Raw genomic sequence first — 18,937 nt, 5'->3', positions numbered from 1 at the left:
GTTTTCATATGTGTGTGGCAGATATGGTAGCAAGACCAGGCAGTGCCATAATTAAAAATATCATGGCGAGTCATATGCAATATGCAATCGTATTTTTTTGAATAAAAATGTACACATGAAGTTAATAAAAATGGTTATAAGTGTTTGAACAAAAAACTAAAAATATGGGTTACAACAAAGCATCTAGCCATTGTACAATAGAGGGAAGATATCTCGGTTTCGCCCTATCGATAACCATGGCTCATCATCACCGCTACGTAAACATCATGTTAATGATGATGACATCGGAAATGATATCATGGATGGTTATTTACAACTAATTTCCAATCCAACTCAATAGACTTTACAGCTCCAATCTCCCCACCCCTCCCAAAGAAAATTGTTGTTGTGAACTTCAACTTTACTTTTTACCTTTCATAGATGATACAAATATGATGATATAAGTGCTGACATCATCTTCACACTAACATAAGCATTGATGTCATGGTTGGTTGTTTGCAACTAAAAGATATTTGTCTTTTGTTACCATAAATAATTCCCCTCACACATAAAACTCAACATGGGTTGTAAAGTTTAACCACCTGTTCAGCTGGTTGGGCCAGCCGCCGCCACTGGCTGGGCATGTTTTCCTTGGGAACGGTGTGGGAACGGCATGGCTGGCTGGATCGTTCCGCTGGTGGTCCATCCCCTCACATTTCATTGTAGCTCCAGCCAGCCGAACAGGACATAACTTTACAAACCTTGTTTCCTTATAATAAAGTGCATGGTTGTAATGTTCAATTCTGCTTCTTCTTACCACACAATAAGGATAGTGACGCAAGTTATGACTTCATCTTAGGGTGACATAAGTAATGACATCATATACTTCAAGCCTAAGCATGTTGACATATGTTATGTCATCACAGTCTCCATTTTTTATTACCCACGCACACATTTCAATGTACAAAGATCATATTCTTCAACTAAAAATTAGTATTACAAAAGGTAAATTTCAATATATGGAAGTGATATAATTGGTTTCACATTTGAAATTACTATCCAGGCTCTGACGGCATAAACCGGAGCCTAGTACGAAACTCTAAAGTGAGGTCTACTAGACTAGGGAAATAGAACAATTAAATATTAAACATACTATAATATATTATATAGGAATGAAACACACCAAGAATTGTATCTATTTATTCTTGGTTGTATAGTCTTTACTTAAATAACTTCATTCTTGTGTTCCTTTCTAAGATTGAGTTAAGTCATCTAGTCTTCATTTCTTTTTACGTTTTAGGCTATTAGAATCATATTGTCTTTCTAGATCGATTTGCAGAAAATATGACTTCAATCGATCGTTGTAAAAAAATGAAAGACCAAAACTGTAATTAATCCGTTAAAGATTCAAAGGATACAAGTACATGTAAATCCATATAGTTGGGGAATAAAAATTGCTTGAAGAGTTGAAGTCTGAAAAGTTCAAGAGTGGCAGACTGTTTGCAGTTGCTGGATTCCTTGAGCCGCTATCGGCCGCCTGCCCTGGTACCGCCGGCCAACTCAGCATCGCGAACTCGCGATCGTGGCTTGACGCAACGACATCTGCCTCGACGGCTCGGCCCTTGATGTGGTGAAGATGAATCAGCACAGAAAAACAGCATCTAACAAGCGACCAAGCAGTAGGACTCCACGGTGGCCAATCACCAATCGACCGTGGGCCTTTTGTTTTAGGCAGAGGCCCTTGGGCCCACGCCTGTTACTATCTTGGCTATGATTTTGTTACTACAAATGTTGCAATTTAAGAGCATGGGTCAAAGTGTACCTTTGGAGACCATGGCAAACTAGATCTTGCGCCTTTTATCTAAAAATGGAGGGAGTACATCTTGGCTACTTTATGAGTAATCATTGTTGACATGCATTATGGCTATGTACAAATTCCTTTGATGGATAGATTTGCTAAGTTTAGCAATACATTTTTTCCATGGGAGATGCAGTTGGTTATCTAACACATCATTAAACCTCAGATTGATTTGCCCAAAAGAAAAAGATCTGTCTCCTCGTCAGGTGACATAGATATTGCATTGATGTAAGTCAATTGTAACACTAGACACAAAAACAAGACATAAAAAAACAAAACAAAACAAAAACAAAAACAAAAACAAAACAAAACAAAACAAAACACATAGATCGATCCTGGCCGGGATCCAACGGCTCACGTTAGGTGACTTACGGAAATACAAGATCTAATTCACCTTAAAAGGAGTAAATCTATTATCTTTGTCCAGTTGAGATAGACTTTAGTTACCAATGCAATTACTCTAAATGTTTTTCCCATCCTCATTAATAGTTTTCTCCCGGCCCCTTTTAATCACGACGCCTCTATTGTGTTTGACACATTATGTTTAGTTGAAAACTTAGTTTGAGCTATATATAGTTTGGCATGGAAGTCGATATGCTCATTGCTTCTAGCATATATGTGTACGTGGTCTGAATGGTAACATACACCATGCATGGACAACTACAGTTGGTCTTTTCTATATTGACAGTGGCAAAAATACATAATTTATAAGCACACATAGGAGTACTTTGAATTAATTTGTTATAAGATAGAGCTAACTAAATTAGTCAAGGTTAATCTTTATAGCAAAGGAGTTAAACAATTTATATGAATAATTAGAGGGTTAATTATTAGATTATTTTTCATAATGCCACATGTGGGTAACTTCGATGAAGATTGGGCATTCCTTATGTCGTTGTTTATAATATTAATGTAGTTTATATATCTCTCTCTCTATATATTCCCGTTAGATTAGAGGTGGGTAATTTTTAGAAAGCACAATATGATGAAGACATCCTCCACTAATACCCGCTGGCAAAGACGCAACAAAAATGGGCCAAAAGTGGCCCAGTTGTAGTCGCGCGGCCACCGTGTGAGCCTTCAATATACTCACCTTCAAGAAAGCCACGAGTATTGATAAGCTGAACTAAGCAGGAAAGAATTAACAATACGCATGCATGGTGTAAACAACCGTAGATCTAAACCCTTACTTTAACCCAAAACTCCTACTCCTACGAAGAGCATGGGTTTGATGGACTAGTAGTGGAGAATGACGATATCAGATCGACCAGAATATACAAGTCCGAGAGAGGAAAATGGAAGCTATATGGAAGCCCAACAATCCAATGGATGATGCACAACCAGTACCAGCTACTAATAAGCACCAAGCAATGCAATGTACTGGACAACCATGGATGTAACACAAAATGAAAATGAACATATATAAATTAGGCTACGGTTTCGTTGATGGATTGAGACTGAGCGAGAACGAGAGAAAATAAAACACAAGAAAATGGACTAGTTATACATTTTGGTAGCACTACTTCTACACAAAAGAAGCTAATTAACCTGGCAGATACGTACTAGGAATTTCCCGTCAATTAGTCATCAGTCCCTCACAGATAGGCTGAGTCTCAAGTGACTGAACGAAAGAGATCGAAATGGAAAAGACAAAGAAAAGAGGAAGGAAACAAGGTGCGTGTGTGCATGCATGCACCCACGACCTCCTCTCGATCAGAAGGCAAAGACGACGGCGCCGGCGGCCGCCATGGCGGCGGCGACTGCAGCCACGAGCGCGGAAGCAGCGGTGGCTCCGCTGCCGGGAGGCCCCGGGGGCGCGAGCTCCGGCTTGGGCTCCGTCATGGTGGTGCCGATGGGGGACCCCACGGGCGCGGCGTCCTTGTCCTCCGTGGCGTCGTCTGCGACGGGCCCGTCGGCGCCCTCGAAGGAGCCGATCGGGGTGTGCTCGACGGGCGCCATCACGCTCGCGTCGGAGCCGGACTCGTCCGGGGCGGGGGCGGCGGACAAGGCGGCCACCACGGCCGCCGCGAAGACGGCGAGGAGCAGGACGGAGCGGGACGACGACGACGACGACGACCCTGCCATTTGCATTGTGGGTAGGCGCGCGCGGCGCGACCGAACTTATTAGCTTGTGCCGATCGATCGACCAGACAGAGGTTGACGATGATCTTCTAATGTTTCGTCAGAGATGAGCGAAGAATTTGCAGGTCGACGTGCGACGAAGATCAACAGGTGTGTGTATTTCTAGGCTGCATGAATTCATGCATGGGCGTTTGCAGAATTCGTGCGTGAGGAGAAACTGGTGGGCTGGAGGGAGAGATGGGGATGGGTGGTGGCGCGTTGACGTGGTCGTGATCGATGGAGGTGGGTGGTGGAGAGAAGGAAGGCAGCTGGCTGACAGTGACCGGCGATATGGATGGGAGACCGCGGTGGCGCGGCTTCTTCGCGAGCGCCTACGTCGTGGTGAATCTGTCACTGGTTCAAGTGTCTTTGGCAAGAAGGCAAGGCCACAGGGCGATATGGATGGGTGCGTCGGGGTGCTGTTATTCAAGAAGGCAAGGCCACAGGGCTCTACCTCCTCTGCGACCCCGTCGCGAGGAAGTGAGCCGAGCTGCCGCGGGTGCCCGACGGGTACTGCATGAACGGCGACTCGGAGTACGGCTTCTACTTCCACCAGCCGTTCGGCGAGTAAGTTCTGGCTCCTCTGCCGCACGCAGCCTCACCCGGCGCATCTGGTACATCGTCTGTCTTCACTGGCAGAGTAGGGAGAAGGGAAAGAGAGGAGGGAGAAGGGTGGTACTGCATAAACCAGGTACGCTTTTAAAGGCGTCCTCTTCTGCCGATGATTCCGCTCCTTTAAGGTCTTGTAATCTTTTTCTCAAAAAAAAAAAGGTCTTGTAATCTTGTGCACCCCGGGGGCACCTGATTTTTTCCCCTTGTAATCAGGATCTATTTTCTCTGATTGGCTTTCCTTTGTTTGTGTGCCGATCGTCCATTCGCACCACGAGAAGAGATCCGATCCTGCCATGGGGGACGACGACGCGAGGGCCAAGAGGATAAGGCCGGAGGAGGAACCCCGCCGCCAAGAACTGCCGCCCAACGGAGCCGATCTGATCAGCCCCTCCCCGACCAGGTCCTCGGGAACATCATCACCCTTCTCTCCACCAGGGAAGGCGCCCGCACGCAGGCCGTCTCCCGGCGCTGGCGGCCCCTCTGGCGCGCCACGCCCCTCAACCTTCAGGTGGACTACGGCCTCTGCTGGCGGTGGCAGGACGCCAAGGTCGACGTCCCGGCCACCACCAAGATCCTCGCCGGCCACGCCGGGCCCGGCCGGCGCTTCGTGCTCCTCGGCCTCAACATCCCCAACCGCGCCGACACCGTCGACGGCTGGCTGCGCTCGCGAGCCCTCACCGGCCTCCGGGAGATAAGGTTAAGCTACTCATCTGCGGGCGCGCTGCCGCCGTCCGCGTTACGGTTCGCGGCCACCCTCCGCGTGGCTAAATTTGGCTATTGCCACTTCCCCAACGAGGTCGCGACGTCGCTGAAATTTCCCCACCTCAGGGAGCTTTCCCTGTTCGAGGTCACCGTATCGGAGGAGGTCCTTCATAGCCTGCTCTCTGGCTGCTACGTTCTGGAGATCCTCTTGCTGGAGCGCAATGCCGGCTTTGCCCGCCTGCGCATTAGCTCGCCAACTCTGAGGAGCATCGGCTTCAGTGGACCTTGGGAAGGAGAAGGCTCGGAGGCCACCAAGTTCCAGGAGCTGGTCGTCGAGGACGCTCCTCGCCTTGAGAGATTGTTGCCACTTCACCCCGACCGGGGTCCGGCAACCGTCCGTGTGATGAGCTAGGGCACCTAAACTCGAGATAGTGGGATTGCTTTCAGCTGCCATCTCCAAACTCGAGTTTGGAACCACAGCTTTTCAGGTGGCTACAAACCTTTTGTTTTTTTTTCCATCCAGTACTCGCTCATTCACTTTTTCTGTGTCCTGGCTATTAATTAATAGGGAAAAGTCTGGTCTACATCTCTGAACTATCACAAAAATCCGATTTTCAACCTTCAACTATGAAACTGGATAACAGATGCCATCTAACTGTTGAAACCAGACAAATTTAGCCCCCTTATATTAGGTGGTTTTAAGGTAGTTTTTCACTTTGTGAGAATTAAAAATATTAAATTTTGGACTAAACAATTCATAAGTAATTCATTTTAAGTCAAAAAATAACGAAATGGATATCAACTAAAAATGTAACTTATCTACTGGCACAATACTTATCATTTATTCAGATCCAATTTTTTATATTCATAATATTTAATTTTTTATATTTATGCCTATTATTTTTGAATAACTAAGATTCAAATGGAGCAATAATCGATAGGTTACATTTTGAGAAAATTTTTGGTACTTGTTTCATATTTTTTCTAATTTAAAATGAATTAGTTTTGATTTTTTATATCTAATTAGATTTTTTATTTTTTTTAAATGCCCGGTTTGACAGTGGATGACATATGTTATCCGGTTTTGTAGTCAAAGATTGAAAATCAGACTTTTGCTATAATTCGAAGGTGTAAATTGGAATTTTCTCTAATTAATATTGCCCCTGATGTCTCTTAGCTTGGTCCTTTGACAGGAAATGATTGCCCTAAGCATGGGAACCTCGATGGAGACTGTAAAGGTTTTGGCCCTTGAGTCTTTGGGACCTAATCTGGACTCAGTTGTCGACTTCCTCAAATGTTTCCCCTGTGTGGAGAAACTATATATCAAGGTTAGTGTTTGTCTTTCTTGATTTCAATTCCAATATATATGAACATTTACTAATTTGAAATAATATATATTGTCTAATGATTTCACTTACTTTACAGTTTAACCGACTAGAGACTGAAAAACGTACGAACCTATAATCTACTAGATCCGACCGAATGCCTTGAGCTTCATCTCAAAAAAGTGGTCGTCAACGATTGTCGTGGCATGGGACCAGATGTTGACTTCATCAAGTTCTTCGTTTTGAATGCAAAGGTGCTAAAGGAAATGTATTTGGGAGTCGTCCCCAGCTGCAACGACAAGTGGATGGCTAATCAACGTAGACTACTTCAACTGGACAACAAAGCTTCACCAGGCGCTCGATTTGCATTTGACAATCGTGCTGCAGGCGATTCTCACCCCCAAAATTTGGAACGATGATCCCTTTGAGTGGTTTGACCAGCAAAATTTCCTTAGATTTGCCAGAATTTTGGATTGATCGGAAACTGGACCAACTAGCTTGTAATATTTTTGTAATGCCGTAAGGGTGTGCATGGCGGATAGTGGGGAGCCAAAATAATGCTGGAGAATTTGATTGTTGTTCATATGAAAAACTTTTAAAACTGTTGGAACCGTTAGTTTTTTGGGTGTCAAATAAGGAACTTTCTCTTAAAACTGTTTGAAACGAATATGGCACCATTTATGCCATTTCGAGTGATTTTGGTGATCGAATGACAACACAATACTTAGACTAATATGATTGTTAAGATGATTATTCTCAGGCTTTTAGGTTCAAGTGATGACAAAGAGAAATAGAAGATAGGCGTAGCAAGGCCCAAAGGGCTGCCCTTACGGGGGTTCCGCTACCCGGTTAGCGGACGGGGGTCGAGGGGGAGCCGCCCCTCGCGGATCTCAGGAGCACCGGAAGAACTGATGCCTAAGCATCGGTGCATCCGACGCTTGTCGGAAGAACCGACGCTATGATGTTTGGTGCAGGAAGAAGTCGAAGCCAAGTCAGCCTATAGGCACCGGTTGAACCGACGGTCCAAGAAAGGGCATCGGTGCATTGGGCGTACTGTGTACCAGAGACGATGTCAAGAGCCCAGGAGAAGATTCTTCAGCACCGGTTGAACCGGTGAAGCATCGGTGCATACCGTCGGTGTAATGATGTCAGCGCCCAGGAGAAAATTCTTAAGCATCGGATAAACCGGTGATGCATTGGTACAAAGCATCGGTTCAACCGGTGGTCACTGTGTCAGCTGTCAGGAGTTCAACGGCTACTTCGAGTTATGAGTGACCGGATGAACCGACGCTACCCCTGCCAGAGGCATCGGTTCATCCGGTGATACGCAGAATTTTGCTGACCGTTGGAGCAACGGCTACAAGACTTGGTGGCCTATATATACGCCTCACCCCGGCCATTTGAAGATTGCTGGAGTTGCTGGACATCCCACACACCCAAGAACATCTCCAAGCCATACAAAAGCATCAAAATCATATCCTTAGCCCTTAGCACACTTTGAGAGTGTTGTGTAAAGGATTAGCTCTTAGTGAGTGAGATTGCAAAGCTTCAAGACTTTGTGCTGTGGTTCATTAGCGAACCAAAACAAGAGCTTGGTGCGCCGGCACCTTGAAGCGTGAAGCTCGCCGGCAACGTCATCGACCCTCCGACTTGGTGTGGAGCGGCGACGACATCTTTGTGCGGGGGACGTGGAGACCCCCATCCTTTGTGGAGAAGCTCCTTAGTGGAACCCGGGGCCAAGTTGACCGTGATTGTGTTCACGAAAGAGACTTGGTGGCCGAGTAGCAATACTCTTAGTGAGTGCTACAACAACGTGGATGTAGGTGTGCCTTTGTGGCTAACCGAACCATGGGATAAACACCCGCGTCAAGAGTTTGCTATCTCCTATCCCGCTCTTTAAGCTTCCGCATTTCATACTAGCATTTTGGGTGCATTTATTTTCATAGAATAGTTTCTTGATAGGAAAGGCTATAGGTTACTAAACTCTTTTGGGATAGGAGTTTCACACTAGAACAACCTAGTTGCACTTCTAGATAGCATGTTTTAGTTTAAGTTTTGTGCAAACAAGTTGGAGCCATAGGTCTAAGTTTTTATTAGTGACTAATTCACCCCCTCCCCCTCTTAAGCTAGAGCACCCGATCACTTTCACTGTTGGATGCAAATGGGTTCCAAACTGGGATCAGTGCGCGCTGGTGACTTTCTTGTGAACGGAATAATGTAACTACAATAATTAATATTGTTTTTTTTGTACTCACTACAATAATATTGTTGAAGCCACATGGACATGAGTAGTAATAATGTGAGGATTGACCTAGGTTCCATTGTGCCTATGTTTTTGGCACATGGTTGGCATTAAACCTTCTTTTTTTTGTGCCTATGTTGGCACTGAACTCGCACTATATATAACTTAATTTTATATATATCGCCGGGTGCCTTTCATGTTATTGACTAGTCCATGCCTTTGTGCGTGATTTGGCCAAATCTTGTTTTTTAAGTAGCTAAATCGGCATGAAAAAGGATAAATTGTTGGACCCTGTACGGCCACTTTACAAGTCAGCCTCTACTGGGAATATGGCGAGCGCGCCGGCAGGACTCCCAGCAATCCATCTCAGACAACCCCATATTTTTGTTTTGTAAGAAAATTTTATTTTCCACCTACTTTCTATTTTCATAAAATTATAAACTTATATATATATACAAGTTTGACGTACAAACTTTTTCATACCATTTTTTAAGCAAATATGTTGCTAAAGAAATTTTGCAAACAACTTTTGTGCATAAATTATACTTACAATCTCTTTTGAGACAATTTTTTATCACAAATTCAAGTGAGAATGTTGTCACGCCCACAATCAGAAAATTGAAGACAGCCCTATACAAATCTGTGCAACAAAGTTGTGCACCAATTTTGTGATATAAAAAAATTCATAAGAATAAAAAATGCTGGGCCACACCATCACCGAGCTCAAGCTGCCTCCGATGGCTGCGCGCATTAGCCGGAGCTCGAGGCCTCGATCTTAGCCCTAGGCATTCCATTAGAATCGAACCTATCTGTTCGTTTCCTTGGTTCATATAGAACTTTGGTTCCTAGAAAATAGGAACTGATCGGTTGTTTTCATAGTCAGGAATCGAGTAAGTTCGATTTCAGTTAGTTCGGTTCGGTTCCGGTTCTAACTGAGGGAATTGAAACTTCACAGGCTGCGCTGGCGCTGAGCTGCAACAGGGACAAGGTATGCCAAAGCTAGCCGGAGCCGGGGCAACCGGATGGGGCCCGTGCACTAAGTCGGCTCAAGGTGGGGCCTAGACGTGCTCAGTGGCAGCCCTGCCCTGGCGAGAGCCGAATGCGGGGCGGGGGCCGAACGCCGGACACGAGAGGTGGCGGCCTAGCTCTGGCTGGGGCGGCTGGTCGTGGGTGGCGGGTGGTGGCATCCGGGCGGCCGGTCGCAGGCGCTGGGTGGTTGGTGGCCTGGCGGGGCAGAGGCAGAGGCTGGACGCGGGCGCCGAAGCCGAACGCCGGGCGGGGGCAAGATGCGGTCGCTGGAGCTGAAGGTGGGGCAGGGACCGATGGCGGTCGGGGTTGGGGGCGGCGTGCCGGCGTAGTTGCGCCGCCGCCATCGTCCATCAAGTACCTGAGGGGTTACAGGCTACTAGGGTTTGTATTTGGGCATGTTGGATTGGGCTTAACTAGGCCAAATTTGGTGTGAGCTTGGTTCTTCGGGTAACCGAGTCCAAGAACCAAAATAATCAAGTAATTTTGATTCCTAGGAACATGGAGCCGAAGCAAACCAAATTTTCTCAATTTTGATTCTCAATTATTTTGATTTGGTTCTCAATTTTTGGTTAAATTTGCCCGACCCGCGACACGAGCTGCTCCTTGGTGGTGGCGGAGCTGCTCCTCGGTGGTGGCGGGCCTGTTGGCCTGGCATGTGAGGCGGAGCTGCCTGGAAAGGAAATTCGAGATGAATATTAGTGAGGCTCACGCACGTGGAGCTGTAGAGGGAAGTTAGTTGGATCGATAGCCAGTAAGAGCATCTCTAAGAGTTTTTTGTATAATCTTATCTAAATTTGAAGTTTTACAAACTTTGTGAAAAGATAGAAGACCTCATATAACATGGTTAAACCAACAGACTCTTTAAATCTGCACTCTTTATTTTGCCGACCCCACATGTCATACTCATTTTCTTATCTTCTTTCCCACCACCTCTCCTCTCGCTCCATCGCCGACGAGCTCCAATCACCGGCAGATCGGCAGATCCGCCCTCACCTACCCCCGCGCGCAGCACGCCTCCGGATGGCCACCGTCTCCCCCGCCCGCCCTTGGCCGCCGTAGCATGGGCGTCTCCCCCTCTTCCCTCTCCAAATCCAGGACCAACTCCCCGCCGCGCCGTAGCAGGTCGCTCTCCCCGATGGCGCCGCCGCCGCAGCCGCCGGCGACCGCGCCTGTGCAAGTCGCTGCGGGGGGCAGCGACAGCTCCTCCTCGTCTTGCCTGTTCGCCTCGCCCGCACGGGACTACATACAGGACCTACCCGATGAGATCCTCGTGCTCATCTTCGCGGCACCCCGTGCGGCGGTCGGACACACGCACCGGAGCGGCAGGGGTGCGGCTGGTCGGCGTCGAGCGTCTCCGGCGCGGCGCTCCGACGGGTCACGGATGTGGGACAGGAGGCGGGGTGGGGCGTGTGGGCAGGATACAAGAGCCGATGGGGGCTAGCTAATTCGCGCGCGCGCCCCAGCATTAGAACTAACAAACGATCAGACAACTAACCTAGTACATTCCACTTTGGGCGTCGAGTTAATTCCCTTTCCTCTTTTGGGTCACCGCACCGTCCATGTTAGTTTTGTTTCCCTTTGCACTGTGCGGGTCCTTTTCTTGTTGGGCCGTGCACACAATTCTCTTTCATGGCAGAACGTGGAAAAGTAGAGAGGAGTATTTCGGGTGGGGGAGTGAAATAAAAGTTAGGTTCAAACCGAAAAATAATTTTCAAAAAATGAGAAAAATAATATATTTAGAAAAACATTATTTTCCATTTTTTCCCTGGATGCACTAGAAAAGTTACATATATAGGTTGTAGGAAAAGTTGTTTAGGCAATTTTTTATATTAATCATTCACTGTTCTGTGTATGTAGCATAAGTTATATATCTAATATGTTTGAATTAAAAGTTATATACATAATTTTTCATAGTCAATAAGTTATTACGTCCTTTTTGCATAATTTTTGTATATATAATGGTAACAGTAATGATATCAAACAACGTGGTGGCTGTCGAAATAGTATCATATATAAGTACGTAGAGAAAAACCTTACAGATGTTGATAACTTTTTACACATAGTATCATTCTCATTAATGTAGACCGCCCGTTTGTTGCTATGTGAACTCAAAATGATTGCATCATTTCGTGATAGATATGGAAAAAAAGAAACACAAAGTATGTCAATATACAGAAGTTATGTGTGATAAAATATAAAGTTATATATGATAAAATATAAAGCATGTCAATACTTTTATGCAAACACAACTTTTACACATAATTTTTTGCACATGCTTTCTGAAAGATAAATTATCATCATAACTTTTACGGTACATACAACTTCTAAGTGTACCTCTTTCCTAACAATTCCTTGAAGAATTTTAGCACAACTTTTACTATACATACTATTTTAATTAATATATATTCAAAAAATTTGTGGAGCATAATCTTTAAGCACAACTTCTAGAAAGTTATGCTTATTAGAAAGATTTCTTGCACAACTTTTTTACGCATAAGTTCATCATATAACTTCTAGGTACTAAAATCCTTGGTATATCTTTTTAGTATAATTTTTATAAAAAAGTTGTCAAGAGAACTTCAAATATATAGTAAATAAAAGGGAAAAATCTGAAAATAAAAGTTAAAGATACCACATGCTATTAAGGAACTTAATAGGAAAATTTGAAACGAAAAAGAGAAAAATAAAGGAATACTTGAGCGGGACGGTGGGAGGGTGGGTGGGGAGACAGCGCATTGGTGCTGTCAAATCGCGCGCTAGGAAGCGCTCCAGCGCGCAATTGGATTCTCGAAGCTGATGGGCTCTTGCATCTTTGCCCAGCAGCACCCCTTTATACAAAACGAGAATAAAAAACGAGGTAGATAGCTAAATGTTGGATGGGTCTTTTTTGTCTCCTTTTCTTTTTTAGACAACTTATTTAAGATACAAGAGTTCTTTGAGATACTCTAATATAGATAAAAGTCGTAGAGTGCACTAGTCAAATTTGGATTTGCAGCCTCTACCGCTGGCTTGATCTGGTCAGCAAAATCACCTTAGGAAAATTCCCATATCGGCCCATATCGTTTTCCATATCATGATACCGTTTCTAACTATTTCTATTTTTAAGAAAATAAAAGTTATCAATTACAATTAATTTATAGACATTTCTAATATATTTGATTTTATAAATTTCATAAATACAAGAAAATTCTTACCCAACCGTTTTCGTTTTTCGTATTATAATACCGCTACCGACCGTTCGCGATCATTTTCATCACTCAATTCTACCTTTATTTTCACCTCTTTGATTAAGAGGTGAAACTATTGGTGCCATGGACATGTTTGTTGTTTGTTCAGAACCGATTAAACTTAATTGGTGTTATGGACATGTTTGTTATTTGTTCAGAACCTAATAAACTTATAATTGTAATGGCGTTTTTGTTAAAGTATTGTAAATACCCAGCCCAATATCCCACAAGCGTTTTCAGACCCAGCTGGGCTGGGCTCTTGGCACTTCGGGCCTTGACGCAGGAGGGCGGTTCTTGGCCTCCCTCCCTCGATTCCCCCGCTGCCGCCGCCGCCGCTCCGCCGTTTCGATTCCTCCGGTGGCCGGTGGCCGGTGGCAAGCGGAGCCGCTTCCCATCGAGGAGGAGCAGGAGGAGATAGCCCCTCTCCGCTCCGATCGGATCCCTTCACGGGTGCGGTCACCCGCGCCCAAGCGAAGAGGAAGAGATCCTTGCAGCAGCAATCGCCGCGTGCCGGAGGCGGAGACCCCGGCCCCGATCTGATCAGCCTTCTCCCCGACGAGGTCCTCGCCGACATCATCTCGCTCCTCCCCACCAAGGACGGCGCGCGCACGCAGGCGCTGTCCGCCCGGTGGCGCCCGCTCTGGCGCTCGGCGCCGCTCAACCTCGCGACCGGCGGCGCGGACGTCGACGAGGCCACCGTCTCCCGCATCCTCGCCGCGCACCGGGGCCCCGCCCGCCGCTTCGCCGTCTCCAACCTCGCGCTCGCCGGCCTCGACGGCTGGCTCCGGTCCCCGGCCCTCGACCGCCTCCAGGAGCTCGACGTCTCCTACAGCCTCGCGGCGTCGCCCACGCCGGCGATGCCGCCTTCCGCGCTGCGCTTCTCGTCCACCCTCCGCGTCGCGCATCTCGGCTTCTGCCAGTTCCCCGACGCGGCTGCCGGCCAGGCCCACTTCCCCAGGCTCCGGCACCTCACGCTCCGCTTGGTCACCGTCTCCGAGCAGTCCTTGCACGCCCTGCTCGCCGGCAGCCCTGCTCTCCACAGCTTGGTGCTCAAATACAGCTATGGCTTCCGCCGTCTTCGGATCAACTCCCGGAGCCTTAGCTGTTTCGCCGTGCATTACAGTGATCGCCCCGCCCGCAGCGGCACTGAGATCATGCTGCAGGAACTCGTTCTTGAGGACACCCCGTGTCTTGAAAGACTGCTCCATTGTGGAACATATAGAGATGATGGCATGCGCGTCTCGGTAATTTCAGCACCAAAATTGAAGATGTTGGGTCGCCTCACGGATAGAATCGGCAGACTCGAGCTCGGCACCACTGTTTTTGAGGTATTGGTGACATTCTTTGACTTCGCCTTATTGGTGATTATATATATGCCGTTTTCTGTCTATTGTGCTATAATCCTTATTGACCCGTACGTAATTCAGGGATTGCACCTCATCAGAATGGCAACTGTGATGATGTCCGTGAAGGTCTTAGCCCTATACAATAATTATCTTAGTCTGGATGTTATTATTAACTTCATGAGATGCTTTCCATGCCTGGAGAAGTTGTACATAAAGGTAACAACAATTTCGGCTTCACTGCTCAAGTTTCACTAGAGGTGCAAATTGGTGACCCTTAGATGCACATACAACCCTCTTTAGTTTAAAGTTTTGTACTAATTTTCCAAAATGAGATCTGATTTTGGAAAAATAGTATAAAGTTTTGAAACTAGAGAGGGCTGGAGGTGCACCTAGCTAAAGATTACTAATTAACACCCCGAAGTTTCACTCACTACTCTTTACTGCATAACTGCTGCATCTTCCTTCATACAAAGAAATATATCAACTTTTTATAACCTTTCACTTTTCACTTTTCAGACAAATGCAGCGGGCATGGAAAACACGCTGGCGGATAAACCCCTAGATCGCATAGATTGCCTTGACCTCCATCTGAAGAGGATAGTATTGGGCTTTTATATGGGCAATAAATCACATGTTGACATTGCCTCATTCTTTATATTGAATGCAAGGGTGCTGGAGTCAATGAAACTTCTTGTCGAAACTCATCTAGTGCAAAACAAAATGTGGGCTGAAAATCAGTGCAAGCGTCTCCAGCTAGAGAATCGGGCTTCTAGTGCTGCTCAGATTGAATTTGCGACTTTTCAATGGTTCAGTTGCAAAGACATTCATGACTTGTCAGACCCCTTTGAATATGTGCTTTGAAGTTTCGAAAACTTTCAGTTACTCTTCTTTGGGTTGCTTTATCCAAATTTTTTAGTTCACCTTGCTTGTAAATATTTGGACAATGTTTTTGAGCTATATTGCTTGCCTTTGAATTGCTAGATTACCTGTATACAACTTGGCGTGCTCATTTTGATTCACCACATGATATTATTGTTCGAATAATTTTCTCATATTAATATATTATTCAATCATCATGATCAATGTCTCGATTTGATTTACAGCTGTTGTTTCATCCTTGAAGTAATCAGCTACATCATACATTTTTCAATTTCAATAATGTTTAGGGTGCTACACCATACATTGCACCGGATTCAAAAAAAAAATATGTGCATGCTCAAATTGCCTGCATTTCATTTGAAATAAGCTGAAGCTATAACAATAATGGATGGATGTGAGATTTCGACATGGTACTTGCAACATCACCTAGTAGCTTGTATTTTCCACACAATAATAGATGGATGTTGACATAATAAGCAGCTATAACTTATGGTCAATACAGGGTGGCCCAAAGCCCCCTGTTTTTCAGTGCAGTTAGGGCAAGTACAACAATACAGATAGCTGCCGTCTCTTTAGCATAAAAAGATAGTTTAAACAAACAACTTGTATAATGGATTGTCTGTTTGGTTGTTTGCAAAGTGTTTAATCCATCCTTTGACACAAAAATCATGGTGATCTAGTGCATACTTGATCTTTGTTACCTATTTTGTTGCATACATGAGAGAATGCACAATACATTGAAATAATTCACATTACTCTTAAAATAAGCAAGTATAATGTATATTCATATGAAATGGTCTCAGGAATACATGATATGATATAATAATAGAGTCCCTATTTCATTGGACAGTTCACAATTGACAGCGACAAGAAATGTTACTTCAGTTCACAATTGACAATAAGAAAATAGTACTTCAGTTCAGAATTGACATACTTCAGTTCTCAATTGACAGTTCACACTAGTAAAAGAACCGACAGCAACAGCAACAAATCAGCCTCCATGGTCATGTTCCAGAAATGGTCATGTCTCCAAAATGATAGATTTTATAACCTGAGAATGACATAAATTGCAGAAATGGTCGTGTTTCAGAAGATGACATATCAGCAGTGGTACTTATTTGTTGGAAACTAACCTCAATTATCAGCAAATAATTTCTTTTGGAAACACCTCATAGTATTTGCACGACCCAACTTTTCTTCATCGGACCTCAAAGAAACGTCCACTGACAAGGCAGTTGTATGTGTCAGACATCTTAGTCTCTAATTCATATTTTCTTGCCTCCCTTTGAATCTCTGCTGCCACTTTTTGATCCTTTGCTGCAAGATGGGCAAGCCTTGCTTGTTCGATCTTCTCAGATTGTTAACTTTTTCTGCACTTCCAATACTTTTAGTCTGTTTGCATGCTCTTCACACTGAATTTTACCAAATTTATCCAGCTCCTCAAGATCAATATGGTCTACCTCCTTACTTTTGGCATATTTTAGCTTTTCAGCAGCCGTTTTGCCCCATTGGTCTTGGTTCTTCATCTAGTTCATCTACATCTAAAGGGCTACTATCCTCTACTTCCTTCTCCTTGCCTAAGCCCTTTCTTTTTCTTGCAGCTTTAAGCCCATTCTTGTATGTAATCCACTTTGCTTTAGTTTTTAATGTGTTCCATACTTCCATCAACACAAAAGGACCTAGATTGAGTTTCTCATTGTCTTTTATACACAATACATGGGCCTTCTCAATCCAAATTTGATCATTATATCAACTTGTATAAATCATTCTACCCTTCAACCAATCACTATGGAAAAATGTCAGACCACTTATTTACCTTATGAAAACGGTCCTTCATTTGCTTGGCATTTCTTCTCCTATGACTTAGTCTTGTATGTAGCCTCCACATCAGTCCAATATTGGTCATTCTTCCTATCAGCACCAATGGTTGAGTCTGTTGAATTAAGCAGCCAAGAGCTCATCTGTAAATGTAATTAGTACATATTATCTTCATGCTAGTATGGTAAGTAAAAAAACTTCAAACACCAAGCAAAAGCAATGAGACTCACCATCCTGACGTCTTCTTGAGTCCAGAAGATTCGCTTCTCAATCCCAGGTGCCTCATCACTGCTGTCAACATTAACATATGTATTGTCCCTTGATGAATTTGGATTCGAGAATTCTTCTTCTAATTGAAAATCTTGTGAACTCTGTGGTGGCTTCAATGGGGCAAACTGAGAAGGTTCTCCTACAAAATTAAAATGTTGAGACAAGTTAGGCTAGATAAAGGTTGTGAAGCCTATAGGAGGTGTTCCATTTACACCCTGCAATCAATAAGCAATATGAGGATGGATGCATTCATACCAGTAGGAAGCAAACAGTAAGCCTCCTTTACAAGCATATGAATGTTGCTAGTCCCTACAATCATAAAAACTTGAAATAATTCATGATAACAACTACCAGCAACATAATTGAGACAGAGTACCATTACTGAATCCATCAAGGAAAAAAATCGTGCTCACATTGCTTCACATCAGAAACATAAATATTGAGTAAAACTGCGAGAGAGTACTATATTGCAGGATCTGAAGATTGTGGATTCCATGGTTGAGCGACGGGGCTTTGTCCAGTGCTGCCGAAGAAGCCACCGATGCTGCCGTTGAAGAAGCAGCTGCCATCGGTGAAGGACCCTGGTGGAGTAGCCATGCCATATCCCAAACTCCTCTGCTCTGGCACAGGCACCGCCTAACCCGAACTACTCTGCTCCGGCACAAGCGGCACCCGAGCTCTTCCTTGGGCCTTCCGCATTGGTGCTGCCGCATCCTTCCACGATTGCGCTGCAGCTGCCTTGCGCATCCGAGCCTCATTCACCTTCAGTATATCTTGTGCCGCCACCACCTCCTTCCATGCCTGTCGCGACATGGTGGCCGGAACAGGAGCTAGGGTTGGATGTGGGGGCGCAACGGGAGTATTTCAGGGAGAGCGTGGAAGAGATTTTCGCGGGTGAGGAAGGCGCGAACCTTGGGCGCAAAACGAATCCCCCCATCGGCAGCAGATCTCTGCCTCCGCCATCTCCCCGCAGTGTGCCATACAATGGGCTGGTTTGTCGCTCGCTTGGGAGCACGAGAATAAGCCGTAGATGGATGTAGCGACAGGTGGGCAGTAACTACTGCTCGGGGGGGGGGGGGGGGTTGCAAAAAAATGATGTGTGTCTACGGTTCTCGACGATACATTGTATGTGCCCTCAGAATGTCATTTATATCAAACAATGTAATACATAGTTTAAATTTGGATAAGACACCTCATTAAATTTGGACATATAAACATAGTGTCATTATCATTGTGATGCAGCCCTGCTTTTCAATAGATGAATATCTTTTGATTGATCTATTTTTTCTGAAATAGATTTAACATTTTTAAACTCTACATGCTGTGGAGTGTACTGTGACCACGTCCACCACAGTATGAAGGAAAAGCATGATTTGATTTTTTTTCAGTTTGCTTCTCCTCACTAACACACGGGTCCTACAGACGTCAGGGTCCGCACGCGGTGACTCTGCCTGCTATCACTCTGTAGTCCTCCCCCTCCCCCCACCACACACGATCTAATGCTCTCTCCTTCATTGCTTTAGCAGCCA

At 45.0% G+C, this 18,937-nt stretch overlaps 3 protein-coding genes and 1 long non-coding RNA gene across 5 annotated transcripts; 2 read left to right on the top strand and 2 right to left on the bottom strand.

Moving 5' to 3' along the window:
• Nucleotides 1-3,280: 3,280 nt before the first annotated feature.
• LOC120658735 lies at nucleotides 3,281-4,125 on the bottom strand. The gene has a single exon (XM_039936951.1). It carries the CDS (start codon nucleotides 3,926-3,928, stop codon nucleotides 3,551-3,553), a length of 378 nt encoding a protein of 125 aa, XP_039792885.1. The 5' UTR covers nucleotides 3,929-4,125; the 3' UTR covers nucleotides 3,281-3,550.
• A 70-nt stretch (nucleotides 4,126-4,195) lies between these two features.
• On the top strand, nucleotides 4,196-7,250 carry LOC120662422 (F-box/LRR-repeat protein At1g06630-like). The gene is made up of 4 exons (XM_039941571.1): nucleotides 4,196-4,649; nucleotides 4,849-5,760; nucleotides 6,466-6,600; nucleotides 6,698-7,250. The coding sequence occupies exons 1-2, from the start codon at nucleotides 4,196-4,198 to the stop codon at nucleotides 5,682-5,684; spliced, it is 1,290 nt and encodes a 429-aa protein (XP_039797505.1). The 3' UTR covers nucleotides 5,685-5,760; nucleotides 6,466-6,600; nucleotides 6,698-7,250.
• Nucleotides 7,251-11,003: 3,753 nt separating this feature from the next.
• LOC120662421 (putative F-box/FBD/LRR-repeat protein At5g52460) lies at nucleotides 11,004-15,485 on the top strand. Its single transcript, XM_039941570.1, has 4 exons — nucleotides 11,004-11,160; nucleotides 13,254-13,293; nucleotides 13,379-14,423; nucleotides 14,958-15,485. The coding sequence occupies exons 1-4, from the start codon at nucleotides 11,004-11,006 to the stop codon at nucleotides 15,300-15,302; spliced, it is 1,587 nt and encodes a 528-aa protein (XP_039797504.1). The 3' UTR covers nucleotides 15,303-15,485.
• Nucleotides 15,486-16,084: 599 nt separating this feature from the next.
• LOC120659833 lies at nucleotides 16,085-18,460 on the bottom strand. 2 transcript variants are annotated; one of them, XR_005669207.1, is made up of 5 exons: nucleotides 18,320-18,456; nucleotides 17,664-18,209; nucleotides 17,369-17,547; nucleotides 16,454-17,281; nucleotides 16,085-16,371 (listed from the first exon to the last, which is right to left on the bottom strand). It is a non-coding gene; the product is annotated as an uncharacterized LOC120659833 (long non-coding RNA). The 2 variants fall into 2 exon arrangements; XR_005669206.1 differs by having other exon boundaries at nucleotides 17,664-18,460.
• Nucleotides 18,461-18,937: the final 477 nt, after the last annotated feature.

This window comes from Panicum virgatum, chromosome 2N (assembly GCF_016808335.1).
Source record: "Panicum virgatum strain AP13 chromosome 2N, P.virgatum_v5, whole genome shotgun sequence".
In the NCBI taxonomy this organism is placed as follows: Eukaryota; Viridiplantae; Streptophyta; class Magnoliopsida; order Poales; family Poaceae; genus Panicum; species Panicum virgatum.
Note: the sequence above shows the minus strand (reverse complement) of the source record. Positions and strands in the feature narration are given on the sequence as shown.

What these genes read in the sequence shown, in the direction of transcription:
- LOC120658735 (XM_039936951.1), bottom strand. Translation starts at nt 3,928, where the DNA reads ATGCAAATGGCAGGGTCGTCGTCGTCGTCGTCGTCCCGCTCCGTCCTG.
- LOC120662422 (XM_039941571.1), top strand. Translation starts at nt 4,196, where the DNA reads ATGGAGGTGGGTGGTGGAGAGAAGGAAGGCAGCTGGCTGACAGTGACC. An exon ending in GGTGGTACTGCATAAACCAG is followed by an intron (nt 4,650 to 4,848) that starts GTACGCTTTTAA and finishes CACCACGAGAAG; the next exon opens with AGATCCGATCCTGCCATGGG.
- LOC120662421 (XM_039941570.1), top strand. Translation starts at nt 11,004, where the DNA reads ATGGCGCCGCCGCCGCAGCCGCCGGCGACCGCGCCTGTGCAAGTCGCT. An exon ending in GTAATGGCGTTTTTGTTAAA is followed by an intron (nt 13,294 to 13,378) that starts GTATTGTAAATA and finishes GCCTTGACGCAG; the next exon opens with GAGGGCGGTTCTTGGCCTCC. An exon ending in TCGGCACCACTGTTTTTGAG is followed by an intron (nt 14,424 to 14,957) that starts GTATTGGTGACA and finishes TTCACTTTTCAG; the next exon opens with ACAAATGCAGCGGGCATGGA.